Source organism: Erythrolamprus reginae, chromosome 6 (assembly GCF_031021105.1).
Source record: "Erythrolamprus reginae isolate rEryReg1 chromosome 6, rEryReg1.hap1, whole genome shotgun sequence".
Lineage (NCBI taxonomy): Eukaryota > Metazoa > Chordata > Lepidosauria > Squamata > Dipsadidae > Erythrolamprus > Erythrolamprus reginae.
Genome location: NC_091955.1, coordinates 25,712,287 through 25,737,188, shown reverse-complemented (window position 1 = coordinate 25,737,188; position 24,902 = coordinate 25,712,287). Strand labels below are relative to the sequence as shown.

The window sequence follows — 24,902 nt, the reverse complement described above, 5'->3', positions numbered from 1 at the left end:
TTAAAGTTCTCACATGTCCACAGAATTTCTTGAATAACATTATTTTCTCATAACTGGACTTCCCTCCCAAGGTCAAGGTTGTGGGATGAAAGATCCAAACAAAGAGAAATGTAATGTGCAATTTGCTGGGTAAAAAAAGAATTCTATCAAAAATACATTTCTGCAGGAAAAAAAGGTACAACGTGATTCATAGAGTAGAAATGTTCCATGCTTTTAAAAAAAAAATGACTGTAAATCCAAAAGAGTAAATAATGGAATGGAATTGATAAAAACTGGTCTAGACAGGGAGTCTATGAAGTTCGTTCTTCCATTTTTATGACTTTTTTTTCAACATTGCTATTACGCATTTTTATGGGTCCCATTAATGGCAAATTGAGAGGACTGGCTTTGGTATTTTTTGCTAAACTATACTTCCAAATCTTTCTCTTAAAATGTATCTGACTGAAACTAACTTTTACTTTATGAAGTGTTGGAGTGTTCTTATTCAGTCTTTTCTGCATTTTAGGATTTTTAACTTCTAATTTCAATGATCTAACACAAATTGAATTTACAGAGGAAAATGTTAAAAAATCATTAAAGCCAACCACTTTAACACCTTTTTCAGCTCTGTCTTTGTTAACAGCAACAGCTCATGTCCAGCATTTCCTAGTTGCAACTCAATGATCTAACACAAATTGAATTTACAGAGGAAAATGTTAAAAAATCATTACACAACCTAAAACCCTCCCTTTCTATCGGACCAGATGGACTATGCACATACTTCTTTAAAAAGCTCTCTTCAACCCTGGCTGAACCCCTAAGCATAATTTTCAAAATATCTTCTACAACTAGTTCCCTACCTAAACTCTGGTCTCTAGCCAGAGTCATCCCTATCTTCATAATAGGTAATCCAAGCAATGTTGAAAACTACAGACCAATCTCTCTGACTTGTGTCACTCGCAAAGTCATGGAATCCATCATAAACCAATCCATTACACTTCATCTTGAAACTAATAACCTACTTTCCAACAAACAATTCAGTTTCAGGAAAAAAATATCCTGCAATCTACAACTCATACACTGTAAAAACATATGGACTACCCAACTTGATCAGGGTAAATCAATAGATGCAATCTATATAGACTTTTGCAAAGCCTTTGACTCAGTATTTCATGACAAACCTCTTCTGAAACTAAAATCCCATGGCATCTCAGGATCTCTGCATGATTGGATTTCCGCAATCCTGTCCAACAGGCAACAAGTGGTCAAAATAGGTAATGCCATATCTAATCCTGCTCCAGTTAATAGTGGTGTCAAGGCAGTGTTTTAGGACCTACTCTCTTTATACTCTACATAAACGATCTCTGTGACAACATGACAAGCAATTGTGTTCTCTTTGCTGATGATGTTAAACTATTTAATACCACTGACAATACTTCTACCCTTCAAAAGGACTTTGACCATGTAGCTGAATGGTCTAACAACTGGCAACTTCAAATCTCTACCAACAAATGCTCCATCCTACACATAGGTAAAAAGAATCCGAATACTAAATACATACTTGATAAAACTGAACTAACAGCGGACCCTCACTCAGTCAAAGACCTTAGAGTACTCATTTCCAATGACCTAGGTGCTGGAGGACACTGTAACAGCTTTTTCCAAAAAAGCATTAAGAATTGTAATTCTTATCTTACATAGCTTCTTCTCTAGAAACACTGATTTATTAACCAGAGCATACAAAACATTTGTCAGACCTATTATAGAATATAGCTCACCTGTGTGGAATCCACACTGCATATCAGATATTAATACAATCGAAAGAGTCCAGAAATACCTTGCAAGAAGAGTCCTTCACTCCTCACGTAACAAATTACCTTACTCCTCCAGACGTCAAATACTAAATCTAGAAAATTTACAACTACGTCATCTCTGAACTGATTTAACTGTTGTCCATAAAATCATACATCATAATGTACTACCTGTCAGTGACTACTTCACTTTTAGCAACAACAACACAAGAGCACATAATAGATACAAACTGAATGTAAATTGCTCCAAACATGACTGCAGAAAATACGATTTGAGCAATAGAGTGGTCATCGCCTGGAACTCATTACCTGACTCTGTTGTTGCTTCCCCCCAACCCCCAAATCTTCAACCTTACATTATCTACAATTTACCTCTCCCCTTTTCTAGGAGGTCTGTAAGGGGTGTGCATAAGTGCACTTATGTGCCTAATGTCCCTATCCTACTGTCTTATTGTCCTTTATATTACTACGTTCTACTTATGTTATGTTAATATGTACTATAATACTATACTTGTTTGACAAATAAATCAATAAATAAAAATAAATAAATATTTTTTAATTCTATTAACTGGATCTATTGTATTGTTATGTCTTCTATATATGCCGTTAGCCGCGAAGAGGGGTGGCATACAAATCCAATTAAACTAAACTATAGATACATTGACTCCAACTCCCAACTTTCCCAGGCATTTACACTATATTATCAAGTTAGGAGTTAACAGTGTGAGCTGTTGTGGGTCTACCCAGATACACCCACATAGCTCCAACACTCTGCAAGCTGCACTGGCTTCCAATCAGTCTCCAAATGCAATTTAAGGTGTTAGTTATCACCTATAAAGCTCTACATGGCTTAGGACCAGATTATTTATGGGACTGTCTTCTGCCTCACGCTTCCCAGCAGCCGATCAGAACCCACAGAGATGGCTTCCTCTGGGTCCCGTCAGTCAAGCAATGCCAACTAGCAGGACTATGGGGAAGGGCCTTCTCTGTGGTAGCTCCAGCTCTCTTGAACCAACTCCCCCCCGGAGATTCACACTGCCCCCACCCTTAAAAACATGGCTTTGCCTACAGGCCTGTGACCATTGAGCAACAGCAACGAATGATAAATAGACGAATGTCTTTTTAGTACTGGGCTTTTAATTATTTAATTATTGTATTCTATTTTTATTGTTGTATGCCGCCCAGAGTCCGTCTGGAAATTGGTGGCTTATAAATTGAATAAATTAAATTGAATTATTTAAGAAGTCTTTCTAATAAATATAAAAAGCACAAAACTGATTGCCTTAACCTAATGCTAGTTGCTCTTAGTTTTACAATGGGGAATTATTATTTTACCTAATCTACCCTGCATAGTGTGATACAATAGTTATTATCTACTATATAAACTTGTTGTGGTTAGCTCTGGCCCAGCTCCTGCCCCAAGGAATGTGCAGGTGGATGTGGGGAAAACATCCACATGCCGCAGGCCTGTTTTGCTCCCGATGGAATCTGCCGACAAAGCCTCCTCTGACCAAGGAAGCGTGAGTGACAGGGAAGAAGGGAGTTTGGCAGACAGCCCAGGAGGAGATCAATCATCTGTATCATCCCTGGATTCTGAACAAGAATTAATGACACATCCACGCATACGAGACAACAACTGAAAGATTATTACAAGAGAAAATGAGGCCACCTGTGGTTGGGTGGGCTGCTGTAATTAGTGTTACAGATAAAAGTGAAGCCTGGCGTTTTAGCCTCATGGCAGTTTATCTGATTCATTGTTTCATCAAGATTGTGGTTTTTGTGCTGTTCAAGATTGTGTGTGGACTCTTTGGACTTTAGAATTGGACTCAATTACCCAGTTATTGGGTGAGCAATTGGATTGCATTTAACCTGTGCCTTGTGTGTGTACCAGAAAATCTCTTTGACATTTAAAAAGGGATCTGTTTCTGTTTTTCTGTTTATAAAAACTTTTGGGTTTTCCTTTTATCGTGGGGTGTGTGTCTTCCTGGACTAATTAGCCTGTAAATATGGGTGGTTGAAACATGCCAGCAGAACATAAACTGTATGTGGATGTACACACACACACGCACACACAGCTCTTCCAAAATTATACACATTCAACCTCATTTACTGTGATAGGAAAACAACCCCAGAGCCCAGAAGGGAAAAAAAGAAAAAAAGGAAAAAAATTCTATCAGTTCTGCATACCTGACCATACCCGTAGAAGCCCATCACTGCCAACAATCCTACTGGAAGTCTAGATGTTTCAGTGAGGCCTGTGCACATGCAGGGGCAGGGGCAGTGCAGGGGAGGGGGAGTTGTGCACATGCATGGGGATCCAGTGGGGGGGTTGTGTGCAGGTGTGGGGAGGATATTGCGTTATGGACATAGGCTATCACGCACATGCGCATCCTTTTGGCATCCGAGTCAAAAAAAGTTCTCCATCACTGTATAGATGTATAGATAAGTAGTATAAAGTGTCAAGTATAAATGAGAACTTGATAAAAAAAATACTGTCATTTGCTGGCAACTGTATAAAACTTTAACTAATGCATTTTGTTGCGTGTTAACTTTTTACATTACATGTTTCTTCATAACTCTGCATCATCGTAGAGAGCTTTCCTAGGAAAAATAATAAAATATGACATTGGTATGTAATTTATAGAAGGAATAAATATCCTCAGACTGGAAGCCCGAATAAGTCCATGGGTATGAAGGTGGACTAAATTTATATGAGGAAAGCATTTACACATACAGTGGTACCTCATGATACGAACTTAATTGGTTCCAGGAGGAGGTTCATAAGGTGAAAAGTTTGTAAGACGAAACAATGTTTCCCATAGGAATCAATGTAAAAGCAAATAATGCGTGCAAATCCTTCAGGATATCCCAAACTTTAGAAGGGAGGCGAAAAGAGGGCAGGGAGGAGCAGCTAAAGGAGGCGGGTGGAAGAAGCAAGGCTAAACTAAAGGGTGAGTGGGAAGGAAGAAAGGCAAGGGGGGCGCCCCTCCCTTTTCTTTCTTCAAAAGACACCCTTTCAGTGCCTGCAAGCACGGTGTTCTCCTACTTTTGTTAATGCAAAGTCTTTCCCCCTCCCAGCCGCCCCTCCCTTTTCTTTCTTCAAAAAAGGGGAAAAAAGAAACCCCTTCATCCCAGCAGCAGCGGCTTGGGTTCGTAAGGTGAAAATAGTTCGGAAGAAGATGTAAAAAAATCTTAAACAGGGGGTTCATATCTTGAAAAGTTCGTTAGAAGAGGCGTTCTTAAGATGAGATACCACTGTATATGTGTTTTGTTTTGTTTTGTTTTTTTAACAGAGGCATATGCAGATTTTTCCACATGGTTATTGGGACATGAAAATAAAATCTGAAAAACAGTTTTTGGCTTAGCGTTCGTAAGCAACATGCTTACTAACAATTCCACTTTATCCTTCTTGTATCTTAATGAATATTTAAATTACTTTGCAGATAAAATTATGAATTTATTCGGAACTTGTACTTTGAGCCATTAAGTGCTATCAAGCAAAAAATGAGCAAGATTTTGAGATTCAGGTTAGTAGTATGTTCATTACTATGTTTTCAGCTTGGTTCTGTAGAATTGTATAGGAAGAAATGATAATGCAATGAAATGAAATGCCTTCAGAATATACAGTATCTAGTTAAAAATTATGATTAACACATTTACTCTGATTGCTTTCCATTAATCTTCAGGGAGGAAAATTGTTTTATATAATTTGAATGATAATTTATTTTATTATATAGCGGAGTTGAGTTTATTCAGTCTTTTTGTATCAGTTGGTATATTTGTGTTGTTGGCACCATTAACTTGACATATACTAATATAAAAATAACTTTTTCAGAACATATCCAATCAGGGTAGACCAGTGTTTATCCATAATTTACTTAATTTAAATAAATAATTCATCTGGAAACACATTTGAATTTTTGTCATCTGATTTGTAGAAGAAGAAAATGCCATCACAAAACTGAAAAATTAGCATCTTAATTTGGCAGGTTGTTTCTCTTGTTTTTTAAAATTAATTTTAAAGTGATTTTGTATATTTAATTTAGATTTAATTACAAATAATAATACATATTTAGAGCAAAAAAAATAATCAAAACCTGTTCTATCAATAAGAATATAGGGCATGCTTCATTTTTAGAAAAGCATTGATTGTAGGTTTATAACTTACCTTACTATTTTCTTGTGTAAAAATTATAATATATATTTATGTTACATTTAATACTGCTTAAATAGGAAAACACCACACACAACCGAGAAAAGGATGTTACATATTGCAACAAAAGACTTTGGGAAGATTTTTTTTCCTTTTACACTTTATCTTCCTTTCAGCTTCTAGAAGGCAGTAATCAACTTCCCTGTCAATCTACGCCCCTTCCATATGTTGCAATAAATTGTAGGATATAATGTCTAATTTCCTGTTATTGTGATAGCTAAAACATAGCATTTAACATTGTGGTGTGTGATAGGAACTATTTGACAACCTGTATTCTTGAAGAGCAATGCCAAAACTTACTACATCTAAATTCACATGCGTGCAATGTAGCATGATGCTTTCTAATAAGGTGACCAGATTTTAACATTACTAAAGAGGGACATCATTGGGGTGGGAGTGTCTTGATTAAAAATTTGGTGCATATGGATTAAAAAAAATATTCCTTTTTTTTCTCTCTCTCTTCCTCCCCCCTTTCTCTCTTTCACTTTCTCCCTCCCTCTTTCTCTCTCTTCCTTGCTCTGTCTTTCTCTATCCCTCCCTCTTTCTCTCTCTCCCTTCCTTCCTCTCTCATTTTTCTCTCTTTCTCTCTCTCTTCTTTATTCCCTTTTGGGAAATTTATTTTGGGGGGAAACAACCAAAAGAGATAGATGTGTTGCTACTGATTGAAAAATTACAGAAAACCAAATGCATTAAGGAAAAGGCAGGCTATAAATTGTGGATCTTTGATTTTTCATTTTAAAAGCCCCACTTTAACTTTAAATTTGATGGTTGTAGTATGTATTCTCCATGTATAATCACAACATGGAGACAGTAAGGAGAAAAATCAGATTTGGGTTAAAACAATTTACTGTAAATTGAATTATAATATATGTAATCCAATTAATATTATTATATTGCATATTCTAATTCCTACAATAATAAACATTACAATTTAGCAACAGGTTTCGAAGGAAGTGCTAAGCCTCATAAGCCCTTGGAGTAACAGTTGCACAAAATTTGTAAAAAAACAAACAGTTGTACAGAAAAATTGGTTTTGTATAGTGATTAAGACGCCAATGTATAAACAAGGAGACTAAGAGTTTTAACCTCATCCAAATGTGGGTTCCTCTGGTTTCACACCAGTACTATAGAACCAATAGTAAACTGGTGGTGATGTCATGGAACCAGTTCTATCAATGCCAATACTGCCATCTTTTGGGAGGGGACAGGGGTTTTGGGGTGGGGTTTGGTTTGTTTGCTTCTGCACATGCGCAGAAGCCAAGTTTCCAGCACTGCACATGTGCTGCCATCTTCCTTTTGGTTTTTTATTACTTTTTGCTTGTTTTTCGACACTGCACATGTGCACATGTGGACAGACACATGGCATGAGAGAAAGTGAACCAGCGGCAAGGTAAGTTAGAACCCACCTCTGATCTCACCCCAGATGTAAAAATCAGATAGGTGACTTTTGTCTAGTCACATACAGTCCAAAGCAAGGAGTACTAGCAGTAGTAGGTTCCTACCCAAACAGTAAACGATGCCACACTGGCAGTACATCCACGTGAGATTTTGGTGATTTTTTGCTTCTATGCATGTGCAGAAGCAAAAAAAGATCACTGAAATCTCACACATATGTACATTCCCTCACGGAGAAGTGTGCATGCACTCCAAACACCGAAAGCTGCACGCTCAGCAGACCAGTAGCAGCAGTAGGAGCAATCCGCCCTTGAGTACTAGGTACATCATCCTTGAATTATTTATAAAAATAATAAAAGTTTTATACCTATATATAATTATGCCATAGTTAATTGAAACTTCTTTTTTCAACAATTGAGTTACTTCTTGTGGATTATAACTTTTGCAAATAAATTTCAGTGTGAAAAAAATACAGTTACTATAGCCATACATTTATGTATAAAAACATCTATCTATCTTTAGATTTCAAGTGTATTTCAAAGGTCTGGAAATACTTTCCCCCATTTATCCTCATTTTTAACTTCCCAATTTTCTCTGTCTTGCCTAAGATACTATTTAGAGTTCTTTTCGTTATTTTAAAAAAGATAGCCTTTCACTTCACATAAAAAGTGCGCATAATTCATCCTCCCTAGGCCTTGCTTGTTTATTACTTTCAAGGTAAAGCAAGCTATAGTAAATTGTAGTAATGGTCACTTGTGGCAATAAGGACTCCTTTTGCAGAGTTTGATAGCAAAGTCAATGAGGTGCTTTAAATTTTTTTAGATTAACATAAATGTCTTTATCAAAATGCTGAAGTCAAGAAGCTATATTTGATCTCTCCTTGGAAATTGTATTTGTTTTATGGTGCGTATAAGAGTATTATGTTAAACATTCTTAAGTTCCTCTATTATCTTGAAAAAATATTTCTTGATTTCTTACGATAACAAATCATTTGCATCATATAACCCTTTTGAAGGAAGATCTGAAGAGATTTTTAAAAAGCTATTTGATTTGTAAGTTATTTGATATATCATTTTGTGCAGGAGATGATTTTGTGCAGAGATGATTTCACTCAAAGCTTCAGAGTAGATTTGAGTAAATCATCTCCTGCACAAAATAGCAGAGCTCTCCACTCACTGAAATCACTGACGTACAAAGCGATTCCTCAGATGCACATATAGAAGCCGCTATGGGCTACGAGCCGGAACGCTAAATCGTCCTTGCTGCTGCAGCTCGTAAGTTCTCGTGGGACCAATGCGATTTTGCTGCTGCACCTGTGGAGGCAGCAAAATTGCGCCCGTGTTTCAGCGAGGTTTTACCTGCGGCTGCGTGCACGATTTTTCTACCTTCACAGGTGCAGCAGCAAAATCACGCTGGTCCTACAAGAACTTACAAGCCACAGCGTACTTACAATCTACAGTCAGCTTTAGTGGTCTGCAGTACTGCACTTAACCACTGCGCCACCTTGGCTCGTTAGTTGATAATACCAATTCTTTATTTCAGTTCTTTAAAATATTCGTGGTTATCTCAAAGAAGTCACATGAAGACCTCTTGTAGGCTTCAATTGATCCCAACTACAGCGATTGAGACAGTATGTCCTTGTGATATCTTGCATTCCATGAAGTGCACTGGCTTATGGTTTGCTTTCACTTGTGATTCTAGATGCTGATTATGACCTATGAAGCCCTACGTGGCATAGGAACACCTGCATCCCCTGTGCATGTCCAGCTGAATTGAATTGACAGGGTTGTCTAGTTCTAGGTGTCTTCTACTCAACTTTCTCTGCATGCACAGAAGTGTCTTAGGTGGGTGGATGGAGCCTCTCGCCACTGCCACTACCGGTTCTAAGAACCTGTCCATACTGGGAGCAACCGACTGCTGGTTTGAGATCGAGATGTGTGTATAGCATTTGGATGTCAGATCAGAATATCTCTGGGACCACCTTCTGCCGCACAAATCCCAGCGACCGATTAGATCCCACAGAGTTGGCATTCTCCGGGTCCCGTCGACTAAACAATGTCGTTTGGCGGGTCCCAGGAGAAGAGCCATCTCTGTGGCGGCTCCAACCCTCTGGAATCAGCTCCCTCCAGAGATTAGAACTGTCCCCACCCTCCTTGCCTTTTGTAAACACCTTAAAACCCACCTCTGTCGTCAAGCGTGGGGGAACTGAAACATCTCCCCCTGCCTATGTAGTTTTCTGTGTATGATATGACTGTATGTATGTTTTTTATATATTGGGGTTTCTTGTTTTTTAGACTTTTTAAATGTATTATTGTTATTTTAGATTCTAACTATTAGATTTGTCATTATATATTGTTTTTATCATTGCTGTAAGCTGCCCCGAGTCTACGGAGAGGGGTGGCATACTAATCTAATTAATAATAATAATAATAATAATAATAATAATAATAATAATAATAATAATAATAATAATAATTATTATTATTATTATTATTATTATTATTATTATTATTATTATTATTTAGTTTTCAGGCTCGCAGCCCACCGCTGTATAGACGTTTTCTCTTTTAATCAGTTCTTGATTAACTACCAGACATAATGAACACAGATCTTCTGACTTATAAAGTTCCTTATGAAAAAAGTTTGAGACGTTTCCTCTCACAAATCTGAGGTAATCCAGAATTTAGAAAAGGAGGGAAGGAGGGAGACAAATAGATGCAAAGCATAGACTGTAGTCACATATTTCATGTTTATGTCATTATTGTAAAACCAATATATTTATACAAGACAAATGTAGGAGAAGTATCAGAAACTGAACAAGAAGACAGAGTATTTGAAAACATAACAAAGGTTTGCCATGTTTCCAGTCCTGTCTGGTAAAACAAAGATATTTAGCCCTTCAGTTAGAAGTCAGGGAGAAAGACATTCAATCAGACACCCCCATCTTAATGAATTCACTAATAAATAAAGGCTGGGATTTTGATAATTCACTTTCTACATTGATGTACCTGAATCACTTTTTTCTGGGCAATAAACCAAATAAATGAAACTGCCTGTGAATCTTGTTTCACTGGGGTAACTATAAAGCTTGAGGACACTCAATTCTATTATGAAGAGTGCTCAGGCCTACAAAATATTTATGCCGACATTATTTCAATCCATTTCTATTTGTTTTAACTGCCACATATTTTAGTCTGGGTAATTGAGAGGGTTATTTTTGTTGTAGCAATAGAAACTTAGTGATAACAAAATTCTTTACTCAAGGACAAATGTGCCTGTACCTGCATGGAGACTATATCCAGTTGAGCGTGAAGATTTGATTGGACCTTGTGATGAGCTTGTGGGTGTGGGGCAAGGTTGTAAATTTTCAACTGGGTGGGGAAACCCTGGAAGATTTCAGATTTTGGTTTCCCTAGATGTGCCAATATGGCATCACTAATAAATTGGAATTTTGAGGAACTTCTAGCCCTGGAGTTTTATTTCATTGGGGATGTTTACTGGAACGCTGACAACTGCTCTTTGAAGTAGATTAAAGTTGATTCAATACTTTATAGTATACTGTACTGTATGCTTTCTGTGTTCCTGATAATTATGCTTCCAGTGAAAAATTGTCAAATATAATACCTAACAAACCTAACTCTAGACCTACTTCTACGTTAACTTTGAATTTGAACTCTAGCCTTATGAATTTTAGAATTACTTCTAGCTTGCTTTTGCAAAACTTTTATGCAAAAAAATACTTTCCATTAATTGCTAGTGATTTACCATATTTTTGCAAAGTATAAGACAGACCTTTTTCCTCCCCAAAAGAGGCTTAAAATTTGGGTGCATCTTATACTCTGAATGTAGCTTTTTCCGAAGCTGTTTTTTTTTCCAGCCCTAACTAGGTGCTAACAATCTTCCCAGCTCTTACCTTGCAGGCTTTTTCATCTTACTCTCTGCAAATAATGTTTTTCTAGTGCTATGTCATTGCAGAGGTTTTTTTTCATTGCTCTACTTGCTGCAAATATATTTCTTTCCAGCCCTAACCAGGTGCTAATGATGTTCCCAGCTCTTAGTGGCTTGCAAGCTCTTTCATTGTTACTCTCTGTGAAGAATGATAATTCTATTATTTCACTGTTGATATTGATTACTCTTTGTGTTTGTGTGTATCTATATGGCACTTAGATGTAAGTGCACACTAAAGTTACTATTAAAAGAAAAACTATTTTTAGTCTTACCAGAAAACCAGACAGCATGACCAGAATTTGATTTCAGAATTTACATTGGATTGTTTTACATTCAACACATAACCATAGTTTTTATATTGTTGATGATGATGTATTATAATTTTAATTTATGGGTTGTTGCCAGGTTCACCCATTATGCTAAACTATACTACATGGCTTCCAAATTACAAAGATTCACAACTACACAAACTATATAATGGCATTTATAATATATATATAAGCCAAGTCAGTCTCCTCTATCAAATTGCTTTATATATTTGAGCAAATCATTTTGATAGATTAAATATCCATAAAAACATATGACCTAATATATAAATGAGAATACTTTTATTGGGAATGAAATTAACAAGAGACTATACTTGAAAATCTAGCCTCAGAATTTACCATTGGAAAATCATTCACTTTTATTTCACACCATTATTATTTTTTTGAGTCATAGGTCCTCACCTTTCAGTAATAACCCACAAAGGTTAATATACCTTTTCAAAAGTCAAACTTGTAAAAAGCTATTGAACAGTGTTAATAATAAGACAAATAATTGCTGATGGCACAGTGCTGAAACTGAAGGATTTCCCAACAAGCTAGAGCATGAACTTGTTGAACAAGTGACATGACAATTTGAGTAATATACAAAGGAAATTATTTTGCACAAAAGATAATAGAATTTGGGGTCATTCAATGACTTTGAATAACCTTAAGTTCAAGCTACAGAAAAAGAAAATATATAAACAGCATATAATTATATTCTAGAATTCACAACCATGAAGGAAATTGAGGTTATTAATGTATATTTTATTAATGTATATTCTATAAAATGATGCAGTCTAAATTTATCAATGGCTATCAACCATCCACTACATTGAAACTCCTTCTTGATATGTTGATACCACCTATGAAAAAACATGCTGAAAACAACCTTCTAGCTATATTACTTTATATATAACTTCATCAATATATATGCTTAAGCAGTTTAATTACATTTATATATATATATATATATATATATATATATATATATATATATATATATATATATATATATATTCTCATATATATATGAGAAGAACTGGCAGACTCAGGGAGAGCAAAAAGAGGGATCAGACTAGAATCATTACATATTCAGAAACAAATTAAATCCAACTTCCTTTGACTGCTGTTGAGCCATATCTAACTAATCAAGAGGTGACCATGAGCCGAGGTGGCACAGTGGTTAGAGTGCAGGACTGCAGGCTACTTCAGCTGACTGCTAGCTGCAGTTTGGCAGTTCAAATCTCATTCAGTCACTCAGCCTTCCATCCTTCAGAGGTTGGTAAAATGAGAACCCAGATTTTTGGAATCAATATGCTGACTCTGTAGAGAGGCAGTGTTCCCTCTAAGGTGCGCAGTGGGCTGGAGTGCACTAAAAAATGAAGCCTGGCACACGCTTTTCTATGGCTGTTCAGAGAGGAGGGTGGCAGAGGCCCCCCCTTGCCCCCACCCACCCCCCGCCGCCACCACTAGGTCTTTGCCAGGACCGGCAAGGCGGCGTTTCACTCTTCCTCCTCCGCCTCCTCCTCAGCAGCAGCTCTGCAGGGCTTTGAAATGACGTCAAGCCTGCTCCAAGGGAAACGGCACATTTTTCAAATGTGCTGCTTCCCTGGGCAGCTGGCTTTGCCTCCTCCCCTGCTGACATGCTGGGGGCTGCCCCCTGCTGCTGGATCCCCTCGCTGCCAAATTCGATGTTGCTGCAGGGGTGACAGGTCTGGAACCCATCCCCGAGCTTTGCCTTGTCCCCCGATGCCACGCTGGGGGCTGCCACCTGCCGCCGGGTCCCCTCGCTGCCGAATTTGATGTTGCTGCTGGGGGTGACAGGCCTGGAACCCATCCTCGAGCTTTGCCTTGTCCCCCGCCACCGCCCTGGGGGCTGCCCCCCACCGCCGGAGACGAATGAAGGATGGCCGTTGCTACCACCGTTGAACAGGTAGCAAGAGCAGGGTGAGAGAAAGAGAGAGAGAAAGAGAAAGAAAGCAAGAGAGAGAGAGAGAAAGAAAGCTAGAGAGAGAGAGGGTGTGAGAGAGAAAGAAAGCAAGAGAGAGAGAGTGAGAAAAGGAGAGGAAGGAAGAGAGAGAGAGATAAATGAGAGCAAAAAGGGGGAGAAAAAAAGAGAAATGAGAAAATGATTGAGTCAGAGAATGAGAGGAAAGAGAGAGAAACAAAAGAGAGAGAGAAGTGACTCTTGATTTAAAGCATATGGTAAAAAGCACCCAAATAATGACAGAGAAAAAACCCCAGCCTGTTTTTGGAAATGGCTCAAGAGTTCACATACACACACACGCGCGGGGGGGGGAGAGACATGAATGGAAAAAGAGAGGAGAAGAGGCGGAAGGAATCAGAGAAAAAGAAAGGAAGAGGGGGAGAGAGAGAAAAGGGGGAGAGACAGGAGAGGCTCCCAGAAATGAGACAGTGGTAGAAATTTGAGGAGGGATGATTGATTATTAAATATGAATTGACTATGGAATGATGGCAAAATATATATTTAGGTGTTTATTAGGATGTATTAATTCATAAAATTAGATTAGAATTTTAGAACTATATAGAATAACATAGGTAAAATTAATGGAAGATACATAGGATAAATAAGGGGTTTATGATATGTACTGTATGATTTTATGAGTTTGCATTATGAATTTATAATATACTTGGAAATGTAGAAGATTGATGAAAGTTAATAATAGTAAATGCTACCGTGTTTCCCCGATAGTAAGGCAGTGTCTTACTATCTTTTTATCCCCAAAAGCCCCACTGTGTCTTACTTTGGGGGTATGTCTTACATTGTCCCGGGCACCGGGGCCGGCTCGTCTTCGGGCGCGGGGAGCTGCCGGAAAGGAGGCAGGCGCTGACCTCGACATTCGGCGGGTTGCGGGGAGCATCCCCTCGCCGCTCCCGGCAATGTTTCTCGGCAGGGGAGGCCAACTCTGCGGCGACACGGACGCTCGGCTGGCTGGCTAAAGGCAGGTCAAGGGGTGGATGGGCAGTCAAAAAGGGTGAGCGGCCGCCGCTGTGCCCTCCTTCGCCCGCCTCCTTTCTGGCAGCTCCCTGCGCGCCCCTCGCCTTCGCTCGCCACGGTGCCACCGCCTCTTCCCCTGCCGAGGCTCAGCTGCAAGCGGCCAGCGAGGCCGAGCGGCTCCGAGGCGAGCGGAAAGGAGGCGGGCGAAGGAGGGCGCAGCTCCGGCCGCTCGCCTCGGAGCCGAGCAGCCTCGCTGGCCGCTTGCAGCTGAGCCTCGGCAGGGGAAGCGGCCAGCGAGGCCGATCGGCTCCGAGGCAAGCGGCCGGAGCTGCGCCCTCCTTCACCAGCCTCCTTTTCGGCAGCTCCCTGCGCGCCCCTCGCCTTCGCTCGCCGCGGCGCCACCGCCTCTTCCCCTGCCGAGGCTCAGCTGTAAGCGGCCAGCGAGGCCGCTCGGCTCCGAGGCGAGCGGAAAGGAGGCGGGCGAAGGAGGGCGCAGCTCCGGCCGCTCGCCTCGGAGCCGATCGGCCTCGCTGGCCGCTTGCAGCTGAGCCTCGGCAGGGGAAGAGGCGGTGGCGCCGCGGCGAGCGAAGGCGAGGGGCGCGCGGGGAGCTTGGAAGCAATGTCATCGCCCCCCCCTCCGCAATACCGTTTATCTACCGTGTTTCCCCGAAAGTAAGACATATGTCTTACTTTCGGGGTATGGCTTATATAAGCCGACCCCCCTGAAACCCCCCATATGTCTTACAATCGGGGGGGTCTTACTATCGGGGAAACACGGTAAGTCCTGAAAATTAATTGAGCTTGGAAATATTGAATAAAATTATAGAAAAGTAAATATGGAAATGTATTAATTGATGCATTGGTGTTCAGATAGATTTTCATAGTATTAGATTACTAATACTATAAATATTTAAGAAATGAAGATTTTAAAGCATGGATTTATTAATAGTTGTGGTTTTGGTTTTGCTGGTTGTTTTAGTTTTAGTAGTAATAGATTTTGGTTTTGTTTTATTATGAATTTCTTTTAATAAAAAAGAAGGGATTTTTTTCCCTATTCATTCATTCATTCATTCATTCATTCATTCATTCATTCAGACTTCTATGCCACCCAGTCCCAAAGGGACTGCTGCTCAGACACTATACTTTTCCGCCCACACTGAAAAAAATTAGAAGGAACACTTTAGAGAGGACTGTAAAAGCACTATGAAGTGGTATATAAGTCAAAGTACTAATGCTATCGCTATTAGTTGAGAAGATTGCTATGCATACTTTTAGAAATAAATCAGTTAAATTGAACCTTCATATGTGAACCTTGTCTTTTGTGCCTGACAATGTAGCTTGCAATCTGTATACCAAAATATTTATATTCCCTACACAAACACATTTCCGATTGAGTGTGATTCATGGCAATGTTTTGTTTGTCCCTTCCTTCAAAGAAACAATTTATGAATACACAGGAACAAGCCAACTATTTTCAAGTATCAGCTATATTCAAATGCTGATTCTTTTCAGACTTCTGCAAAGCCTGACTGCTATACTCATTGCAAAATTAGACTCTTTTTCTACTTGCTTTCCCATTTTTCTCTAAATTATACAATTTTTAAGTGTTTCATAGACCAAATCAGTTGATATTTGGGGTTTTGAAATAACAGTTTCTTTTAGTAGTTGAGTATAAAACTACTAAACATAAAATGACAAGTATAAACATTACATGCATATACAGAAAAAGACATTCTATTTCGATTCATTATGAGTTGATGTTGCTCAAGCAACTTTTGAACTTGATTATCCAAGTGAATTAACTGAAAAATGATTTAATTTTTTTCAATAGGACAAAACAAAACAAAAGATTGAGAAAGGTTACTTCTTTACTCACCTTCTCTGCTGACTGTGCCGTTCCAAAAAAGATTGGAATAAAAGCTAACCAAATGATACAGGTGGTGTACATGGTAAATCCAATTGGTTTTGCTTCATTGAAGGTCTCTGGAACTCCTCTCGTTTTAATAGCATACACAGTACACGTTACCATTAAAAGAATACTGTATCCAAGAGAACAAATGAGCGATAGATCCGAGATGTCACATTTGAGAATCCCACGGGCATTTTCAGGATCCACAGTTCTCTGCTCTCCATAATCTACTATGATATGTGGAGGATCGATAGCAAACCAAATGAAGACTCCTATAAGCTGTACTGATATGAGGCTGAAGGTAATCACCAGTTGGGAACCTGGGCTGATGAACTTTGGAGCTGTGACTGATTTTTTTCCTTGCTCAAATATTCGATGGATCCGGTTTGTTTTGGTGAGCAAGGCTGCATAACTGAAGCACATTCCAAGTCCTAGGAAGATCCGTCGAAAAGAACAGATGGCAGTAGCTGGACTTGCAATCATTAAAAAAGTGATAGCATAACAGAGAAAAATCCCAGTCAAGAGAACGTAGCTTAGCTCACGCCCTGAAGCCCTGACAATTGGGGTGTCGTTGTGGCGGACAAATGTCACAATGACAAAGGAGGTTGCTATGATGCCAAGTATTGCTATGAAGACAGGCACAATCGCCCACGGGGAATGCCACTCCAGTTTGATGATGGGGATGAGTTGGCAGTCCGTGCGGTTGGCGTTTGGTTTCTTATCAAAGGGACACATTTCACAGGTGACCTCATCCACTTGGTAGTGATATCCTTCACAGCGCTCACAATGCCAACAGCAAGATACTCCCTTAACCATCTTCTTTCTTTCCCCAGGTTTGCAGGGCACACTACAGACTGAAGTGGGGTGAGTTCGTTCCTTGATATCCCAAAGCATATCTTCTACCTATATATGTATAAAGAAGAAGAAAAATAATTCATCTTCTTCTATTTATCATATCCCTAATCTTGGCCGCAAGTTTCTTTTTTTCTTTTGAAAAAGTTTTTTTTAATTCCCATACATTTTCACATATTTATCGTTTCATTTCTCATTTCATTCTTTTACAAAATCTTTATACATATATTCTATATTTTTCTTATTGCTTTATTAGTTCCAGGTTGCTTTTTTAACCATCCTTCCTTCCTAACTCATACAGCCCTTCCTTCCCTCTTCCCTTCCACTTTCTCTTTCTAAGCCTACTTCCACCCTCTCTCTCTCCTTCTCCTCTTCCCTACTTCCCCTCCTGCCCTCTTTCTTAATCTCTTCTCCCTTTTCTCTTCTTTCCTCCTCCTTTCTTTCTTCTTTCTTCTCACACCTCTCTTCCCTTTCTCCTTCCTATGCTGTACTTTCTCCATTTTTCTGGGGGGTATTCCAGCAACCTTGAAAACTTTTACACATTTTGTTTTCATATTTTATTCCATATATATTCCTTTAACCTATTTCTTTTACCTTTATGTGTTTGTCTTTTAATACATTTCAACTTTAAGATTTTCTTCCCCCCCCCCTTCTCCATGGCCTCTCACGGCCACAAGTTTCTTGTAAATCACCTTGTTTTGACAATACAAATGCAGTTTATTTTTATAAGAAACCCCCTTTTTCTCTGATACTGATTTTATGAAACTATTAAATGATTGGGCATAATAAATCATTTGCGCCTTGAGCTTGATGAGTGCCATTAGTTTCTATTTACCTCTTTACGGCTGACCAAATTGATGCCTGTGAAAAGATTTATCGACTCTTAAGCTCTTGTCTGAAGCAAAGGCATCCTATAAAAAGGAATTTATGAGCTAATCACATGCAAATATAGTTCTCAAACATTTAATTAGAAAATAATGGCATATGGGTTTGGAATTAATTTATATCCTAATGTAAGGACAGAGTAAATATCCTGCACTGATCTAAGAAAAAACAAGAAGTTTTATTTCTGAGAAGTAAAATTATGAAGCAACGAAATATTTTATTGTATTTTTACCTTTTGGATCTGTCTCAAGTTGTTTATTTGTTATCTTCTACCATCTACGGAGTTATTTGTTTACCATATTTACTTTTTTCCCTCATCAAATTTCTCTGAGTAGCTTACAACAAAACAATGACACATAATAAAAGCTTAAACATAAGCCACTGTAGACAAATAAAATAGCATTCCTGATCATTCACCTCATTGATTCACTAATTATCACCAGTCTTATCATGTCTCTCTAAGCTAGCTAGGAAAACATTGTCTTTACTGCTCTGAACATAAAGAAGGGAGGGAAGAAAGCTTGTTTCTGCTATGGATTCTCACTTTTTAAAGATTTAAAGATCAGTCTGCAAGCATCAAGCATCTGAGTCTTCCTACTGCAGGCAATCCTTGAAGCCAATGTTTTAAAAGACTGCATAGCTGATTAAGAGAACTTTGAATTATATCTGGAAACCTATATAGCCCAAGGCCTGGCTTTAGAAGGTTAGATAGCCCTTTGAATTCTAATGACACACACTAATTTGTTGTTAGGGATCTCAGTGGTGCTATAGATCAAGTAATCTTTTCAAGAGGAGGGCCCTTGGAATCCAGCACTATAGTAGTAAGCAAACTTTGCATGAGTCAATCCCTCCATTTAAAACTACATTTCCTCATAATTTCTCTCCTTTGCACAGCTGTAATTGGAATTCAAGGCATTTGGAAAGTCCCTGTTTCTTAATGTGCATTTTAGTATTACATGAGTTTGACAAGAACCGGTTAGCAACTATCAGATATGAAGTTCATGGAGTGTTTTCCTTTAATTACAGAGTTGTTTGAAAATGGAGAAAATTATTCACATCACTCCATTTTTAAACTTCTTAGAGATATAGTGATATAAATAAACACTTAAATCATTTTATAGAGATATACTAATTATACCAACAGGCAACTTTTCCTCAAAGATTAATTAATTTACATTAATTACATTACTAATACAGTGCTAGATTACTTACAGTTCTACATTTTACATTAGCATCCACAGCACCAACAAAAGAAGCAAACGACAAAACAACTGTCTCTTTTTGTAAATAGACAACTAAATGTACATAAAGGGTGGAACATGTGTTACAATATCACAATTGTACACTTGCTTTGTTGTTTTAATGAAACTGTCAGATTCTTCAGACTTCTCTGCTTATTTTATTCCTGTAGCACAATTACAGAATGTTACTTGCCTATAGCTTCATTTAAGCTTTTTTAAACTACTGCTTTGATGACTTTGAGCAGAAATAGAATGTCTTTGTTTTTTAAAGAAACAAATATATTAAAGAAGGGAAACATGACCCACTCAAAGTGATGCCGAGCTATATTTTCCATGTACTGTAGCAGCATGGCCAGTGAAAGCTATACTTTGTCAACCTCACAAGGATTACACAGCCTTCACATACAGTGGTACCTCTAGATACGAGCTGCTCCACATGCGAGTATTCCAAGTTACAAGCCGCGACACGAGCGGAATTTCTGTTCGACATCCGAACTCAAATTCGGGATACGAGCTGAGCTTCAGGATGCTACCGCTAGTTGGCGCATCACCTCTCTGACCCAGAATCCCTTTGCTTCTGGTTATCTCAGCCATTTGCACGTGTTAGCACGCAAAACAAAGTCTCGTCTCGGTCGTGTCAGTGTTTAGAGCGAGTGTATATTTTAATCTGAACTTTTTGTGTGCATCATGGGTCCCAAAAAAGTATCCGCAAGTGGAAAGGCCGCTGAGAAGAAGAGAATGATAATTGTTGTTTTGTTTATGTTTATGATAGTTTAAGAAAGTGTTGTTTACGTAGCCTAACTCCACGCAGCCAACTCGTCCTCCCTCCCCTCACTCCCTCCTCCTCAGCCGTGCTCCTACAGTACACAGCCGCACTCCTCTGTCGTCAAGGTAAGGTTACTGTACCGTGTTTTATACATTTTGTTATTGTATTTTGTACATTTCTCTTTTCATTATTTACTTTATTGTTTATTTATATGTGTTGCATGTACATTTATTAATTAAAAACATGTCTTTTTTCATAATTTAGGCTAACTCTGGGACTTTTTTGAGGGCTGGAACCAATTAGAATTATTTACATTAATTCATATGGGGAAAATTTGTTTGAGATACGAGTTGATCTACTTGCGAGCTCGGGTCTGGAACGAATTAAACTCGTATGTCGAGGTACCACTGTATTTCAGATTCATAGATAAATAAAATTGTATTACATGGGACCAACCCTAGAGTGCTTAAGAAACCTTGTTTATTTATTTATTTATTTATTTATTTATTTATTTATTTATTTATTTATTATTTACATTTGTATGCCGCCCCTCTCCGAAGACTGGGGGCAGCTCACAACAAGATAGCACAAATCATAAATAATCCAAAAACTTTAAAATATTTAAAGATTTAAAAGAACCCCATATACTAACAGACACACACACAAACATACCATGTATAAATTGAACATGCCCGGGGGAGGTGTTTCAATTCCCCCATGCCTGACGGCAAAGGTGGGTTTTAAGGAGTTTACAGAAGGCAGGAAGAGTAGGGGCAGTTCTAATCTTTGGGGGGAGTTGGTTGCCACAGAGAAGGCTCTTCCCCTGGGGCCCGCCAACCGACATTGTTTAGTTGACGGGATCCGGAGAAGGCCCACTCTGTGGGACCTAATTGGTCGCTGGGATTCGTGCGGCAGGAGGCGGTCTCGGAGATATTCTGGTCCAGTGCCATGAAAGGCTTTAAAGGTCATAACCAACACTTTGAATTGTGACCGGAAATTGATCAGCAGCCAATGCAGACTGCGAGTGATGGTGAAACATGGGCATACCTAGGTAAGCCCATGACTGCTCTCGCAGCTGCATTCTGCACGATCTGAAGTTTCCGAACACTTTTCAAAGGTAGTCCCATGTAGAGAGCATTACAGTAGTCGAACCTCGAGGTGATGAGGGCATGAAATGTTGTCAGTAAAATGGAGATGCATCATGTTTATGAATGGTTAGCTTAGTCTGACTCAATAGATGTCTTCTGGAAGAGGCAGGGCAATGTTCTTCAAACATAATGCGTGCACATTTAATTCTACAAGTCCAATCTGACCTGCACTTTAGTAAACTTTAAAATAATATAGCTAGAGGTGGAGTAATCACTCAACACAATTGAAAAGAACATTTTTAAAGCCAATTCAAAATCCAACCAGTACTTAAAGCCCAACACATTATTTTACAGCTAGAAGAAATGATCCCTGATTGTAAGAACTAGAAATCATTTATCACAAATTAGCAATCAACACTTTTAGTCCCAATATTATTCCCCTCCCCCAACAATATGGAAAACTTCACCTGTACTTCTAATGAGTTGCACCAGGTTGCTCCTTAGTTTAAAAAATCTTCTGCAAGGAGTTTAAAAGTGACCCACTATAAAAGATCAATTTGCCTCAAGAGTTCACTAGTGTTTTGGGTTTTTTTTAACTCCCTTTAACGCCAGTTGACCTAGTTAATTCATTATATTCTATCAAACAAATTTCACTGTTTTGGGAAAAAATAGTCAAGAGATGGTACAAAATGAATGGATCAGAAATTTCAAAACATTAGGATAATCCATCATTTAAAAGGTATGGAACAATATTCCCTGTCTCTATTAGTAATAATAGGTTTCTGATTAGACATGAACTCTTCAGAATTTTCATTAAAAATCTCTCCATTACAATCTAATGTAATACTACCGTGTTTCCCCGAAAGTAAGACAGTGTCTTACTTTCTTTTTATCCCCAAAAGCCCCACTATGTCTTACTTTCGGGGTATGTCTTATATTGGAAAAAATTGTCAAATTTTTTGTTTTAACCATAAAATTAACATTTATTAACAACCTGAACAGTATTGTATTTACCACAAAACAGCAGATAATACCCCAGTATGCCAGTGTGTATGTTTTACTGATGTATGATTAATACTGTGTGCATTACCGTATTTTAAGCAGGAGGCGTCAGTGACAAGTGCAGGGGACGGCGCAGTGAAGTATGGAGAGGGGGACGGCGCAGTGACATATGGAGAGGGGAGCGGCGCGGAAGTGGGCAGGAGGCGGCGCTCATTAAGATCAGAGGGAGGTGGCAGACGCGGCGACGTATGGAGAGGGGGATGGTGCGGACATGGGCAGGAGGCGGCGCGCAGCTAGATGAGAGGGAGGCGGCAATACCCCCGTGTTTCCCCGAAAGTAAGACATATGTCTTACTTTCGGGGTACAGCTTATATTAGCCGACCCCCCTGAAACCCCCGATACGTCTTACAATCGGGGGTGTCTTACTATCAGGGAAACAGAGTATATAGACACATCGATAATATGATTTTAGATTCTTAATGGCTGACTAATTATCTGACTAATTATCCTTTAGGAAACTTTAGGGACTAAACATATGTAAAATAAATATACTGCAAAAAATTCTGGGTGAAAGTTTAAAGCAATGTTTTCTAACTTGGCAACTTTAAGATAGGTGGAATTCAATTCCCAGAATTCCCTAGGAAGTCCAGTATATAACATAAAGTTACTAACGTAATGAGTGGTGAGGCAAGGTGACATAATGTAAGGTTTAGGTAGCAAAAAAATTTCTAGTTTTAATGCTGTAGATTTTCTAGGCAAAGTCATAAACAACTGACAATATGCACTGTTTTCCTTCCTTTCCTTCTCTAATATATATTGTACTAGAGTCAATCACCCCAATGTACCTTCCTCGTTGTCATTTTTCCCAAATATGCCCTGCATTTGAAGTACATTTCTTTTGTTATTCTTTTTGTTGCAGCAGTTTTATCCCAAGTTCTATTTCCTTTTGACAAATCTTTTTAGGAGGGAGGGAGGGAGGGAGGAAGGAGAGAAAGAAAGAGAAATAGAAAGACAGAGAAGAAGGCGAAAGGAAAAGAGAACAGGACAGGGAAAGGAAAGGAAAACCCTGTGAATTCCGCTTCTGTTATCTGATGCTTAGAGTTGCTATGGTAAAAATAAATCAAGGCAAATTTCTTTTACATTACTAACATATTATTCTTTTTTTAGCTGTAAAATGGGGATTGGATCAATAACTAAATGGGAGGGGGGAAAGCCACCAGAAACCAGACAATTATTTTGGCTGTTCCATTGTGCAATTGGGAATAATATTCATTTAATTGTCTGTATTTCACAAAATGTCATCCAACTATTTTCACTCCCACTGCAATGAAAGAATGCCTCTCAGAATGCTTGCAATTGTTAAATACACTTTGAAATATCCCACAGGTTAAACACTCTATTGGCTGCAAAGGTAACAAATCCTCATTTCAAGAAAGTTGGTTGTAATGATTCCTATAATATTTTTTTTTCATTTCAGTGCCTCTGACAAATAAACTACATAACATATCGTTCTTATTATGACATGGTATAAGTGTTCAAAAAATATCCTGGCGTGAAATGATTGTTTCTAATTTTTGCAAATAAAGGCTTCTGATAGCCTCAGGCTTTTGGGTCTTGGAAAGATTAATGAAGAAACTGTGGAATGTGAAAATAAAAATTGGGAATCTGTAATGCTCCAATGTATTTGGAGATATTGCATTTTTATGTTAAATTTATACAAACCTATGAATGCAAAAGTGCTTTTTCCTGTCTTTATTATATTACAGTTTTTAAACTTTTTTAGCTATATTAATTGGATTTTTTATATATGTATATTGTATATTGTTTTGATATGTTGTGAGCTGTCCCGAGTCCTTGGAGAGGGGCAGCATACAAATCAAATCAAGTCAAATCAAATCAAATCAAATCAAGTCAAGTCAAGTCAAGTCAAATCAAATCAAATCAAATCAAATCAAATCAAATATAAATAAATAAATAAATAAATAAATAAATAAATAAATAAATAAATAAATAAATATTGGTCTTATGTAAGAGTACTTTATTTTACCTTTAAAAATGTAGCTGAATATATTTTGGTACATATAATGAAATCTAGAAATAATGGTAATCTAGAAGAAATATAGATTAATGGTGGTTATCATGGTGGGATAACCTTTATCTTTGTAGTCTCGAGAGGTCTGGTAAGCAGAAGAAGGGAGCGACTTATTAACTCATTGCTTATCTTTGCTTTTGATCGGGGTATACGCGCAGCCAATCAAGTGCTCACATGTTCACTCGCAGCAACTCAGAGCAATTGAGATGATGCAGCAAAGGTATAAAATCTACTCTTATTTTTGGATTTAGAAGTTGAGATGATTAGCTGAAAAGCCGACAGCCCAGATTTGAGACCTGACTACTGTGTGATGGAGTGCGCTCCTGTTATTTGCTTCAACTCCTGCCTATCTAGCAGTTCAAAAGCATGCAAATGTAGCTAGATAAATAGGTACCACTATGGTGGGAATACAACAGTGTTCTGTGTGCCTCAGCAAACAATCCTGTGGTGACAT

The 24,902-nt window shown here is 38.4% G+C and overlaps 1 protein-coding gene across 1 annotated transcript in view; it reads right to left on the bottom strand.

Moving 5' to 3' along the window:
• Positions 1-24,902, bottom strand: part of GRM8 (glutamate metabotropic receptor 8) — a 683,451-nt gene that overhangs the window by 71,634 nt on the left and 586,915 nt on the right. Inside the window, exon 8 of the mRNA XM_070755423.1 lies at positions 16,490-17,425. Coding sequence (XP_070611524.1) covers positions 16,490-17,425 — 936 coding nt within the window. The remainder of the gene's footprint in view (positions 1-16,489; positions 17,426-24,902) is intronic.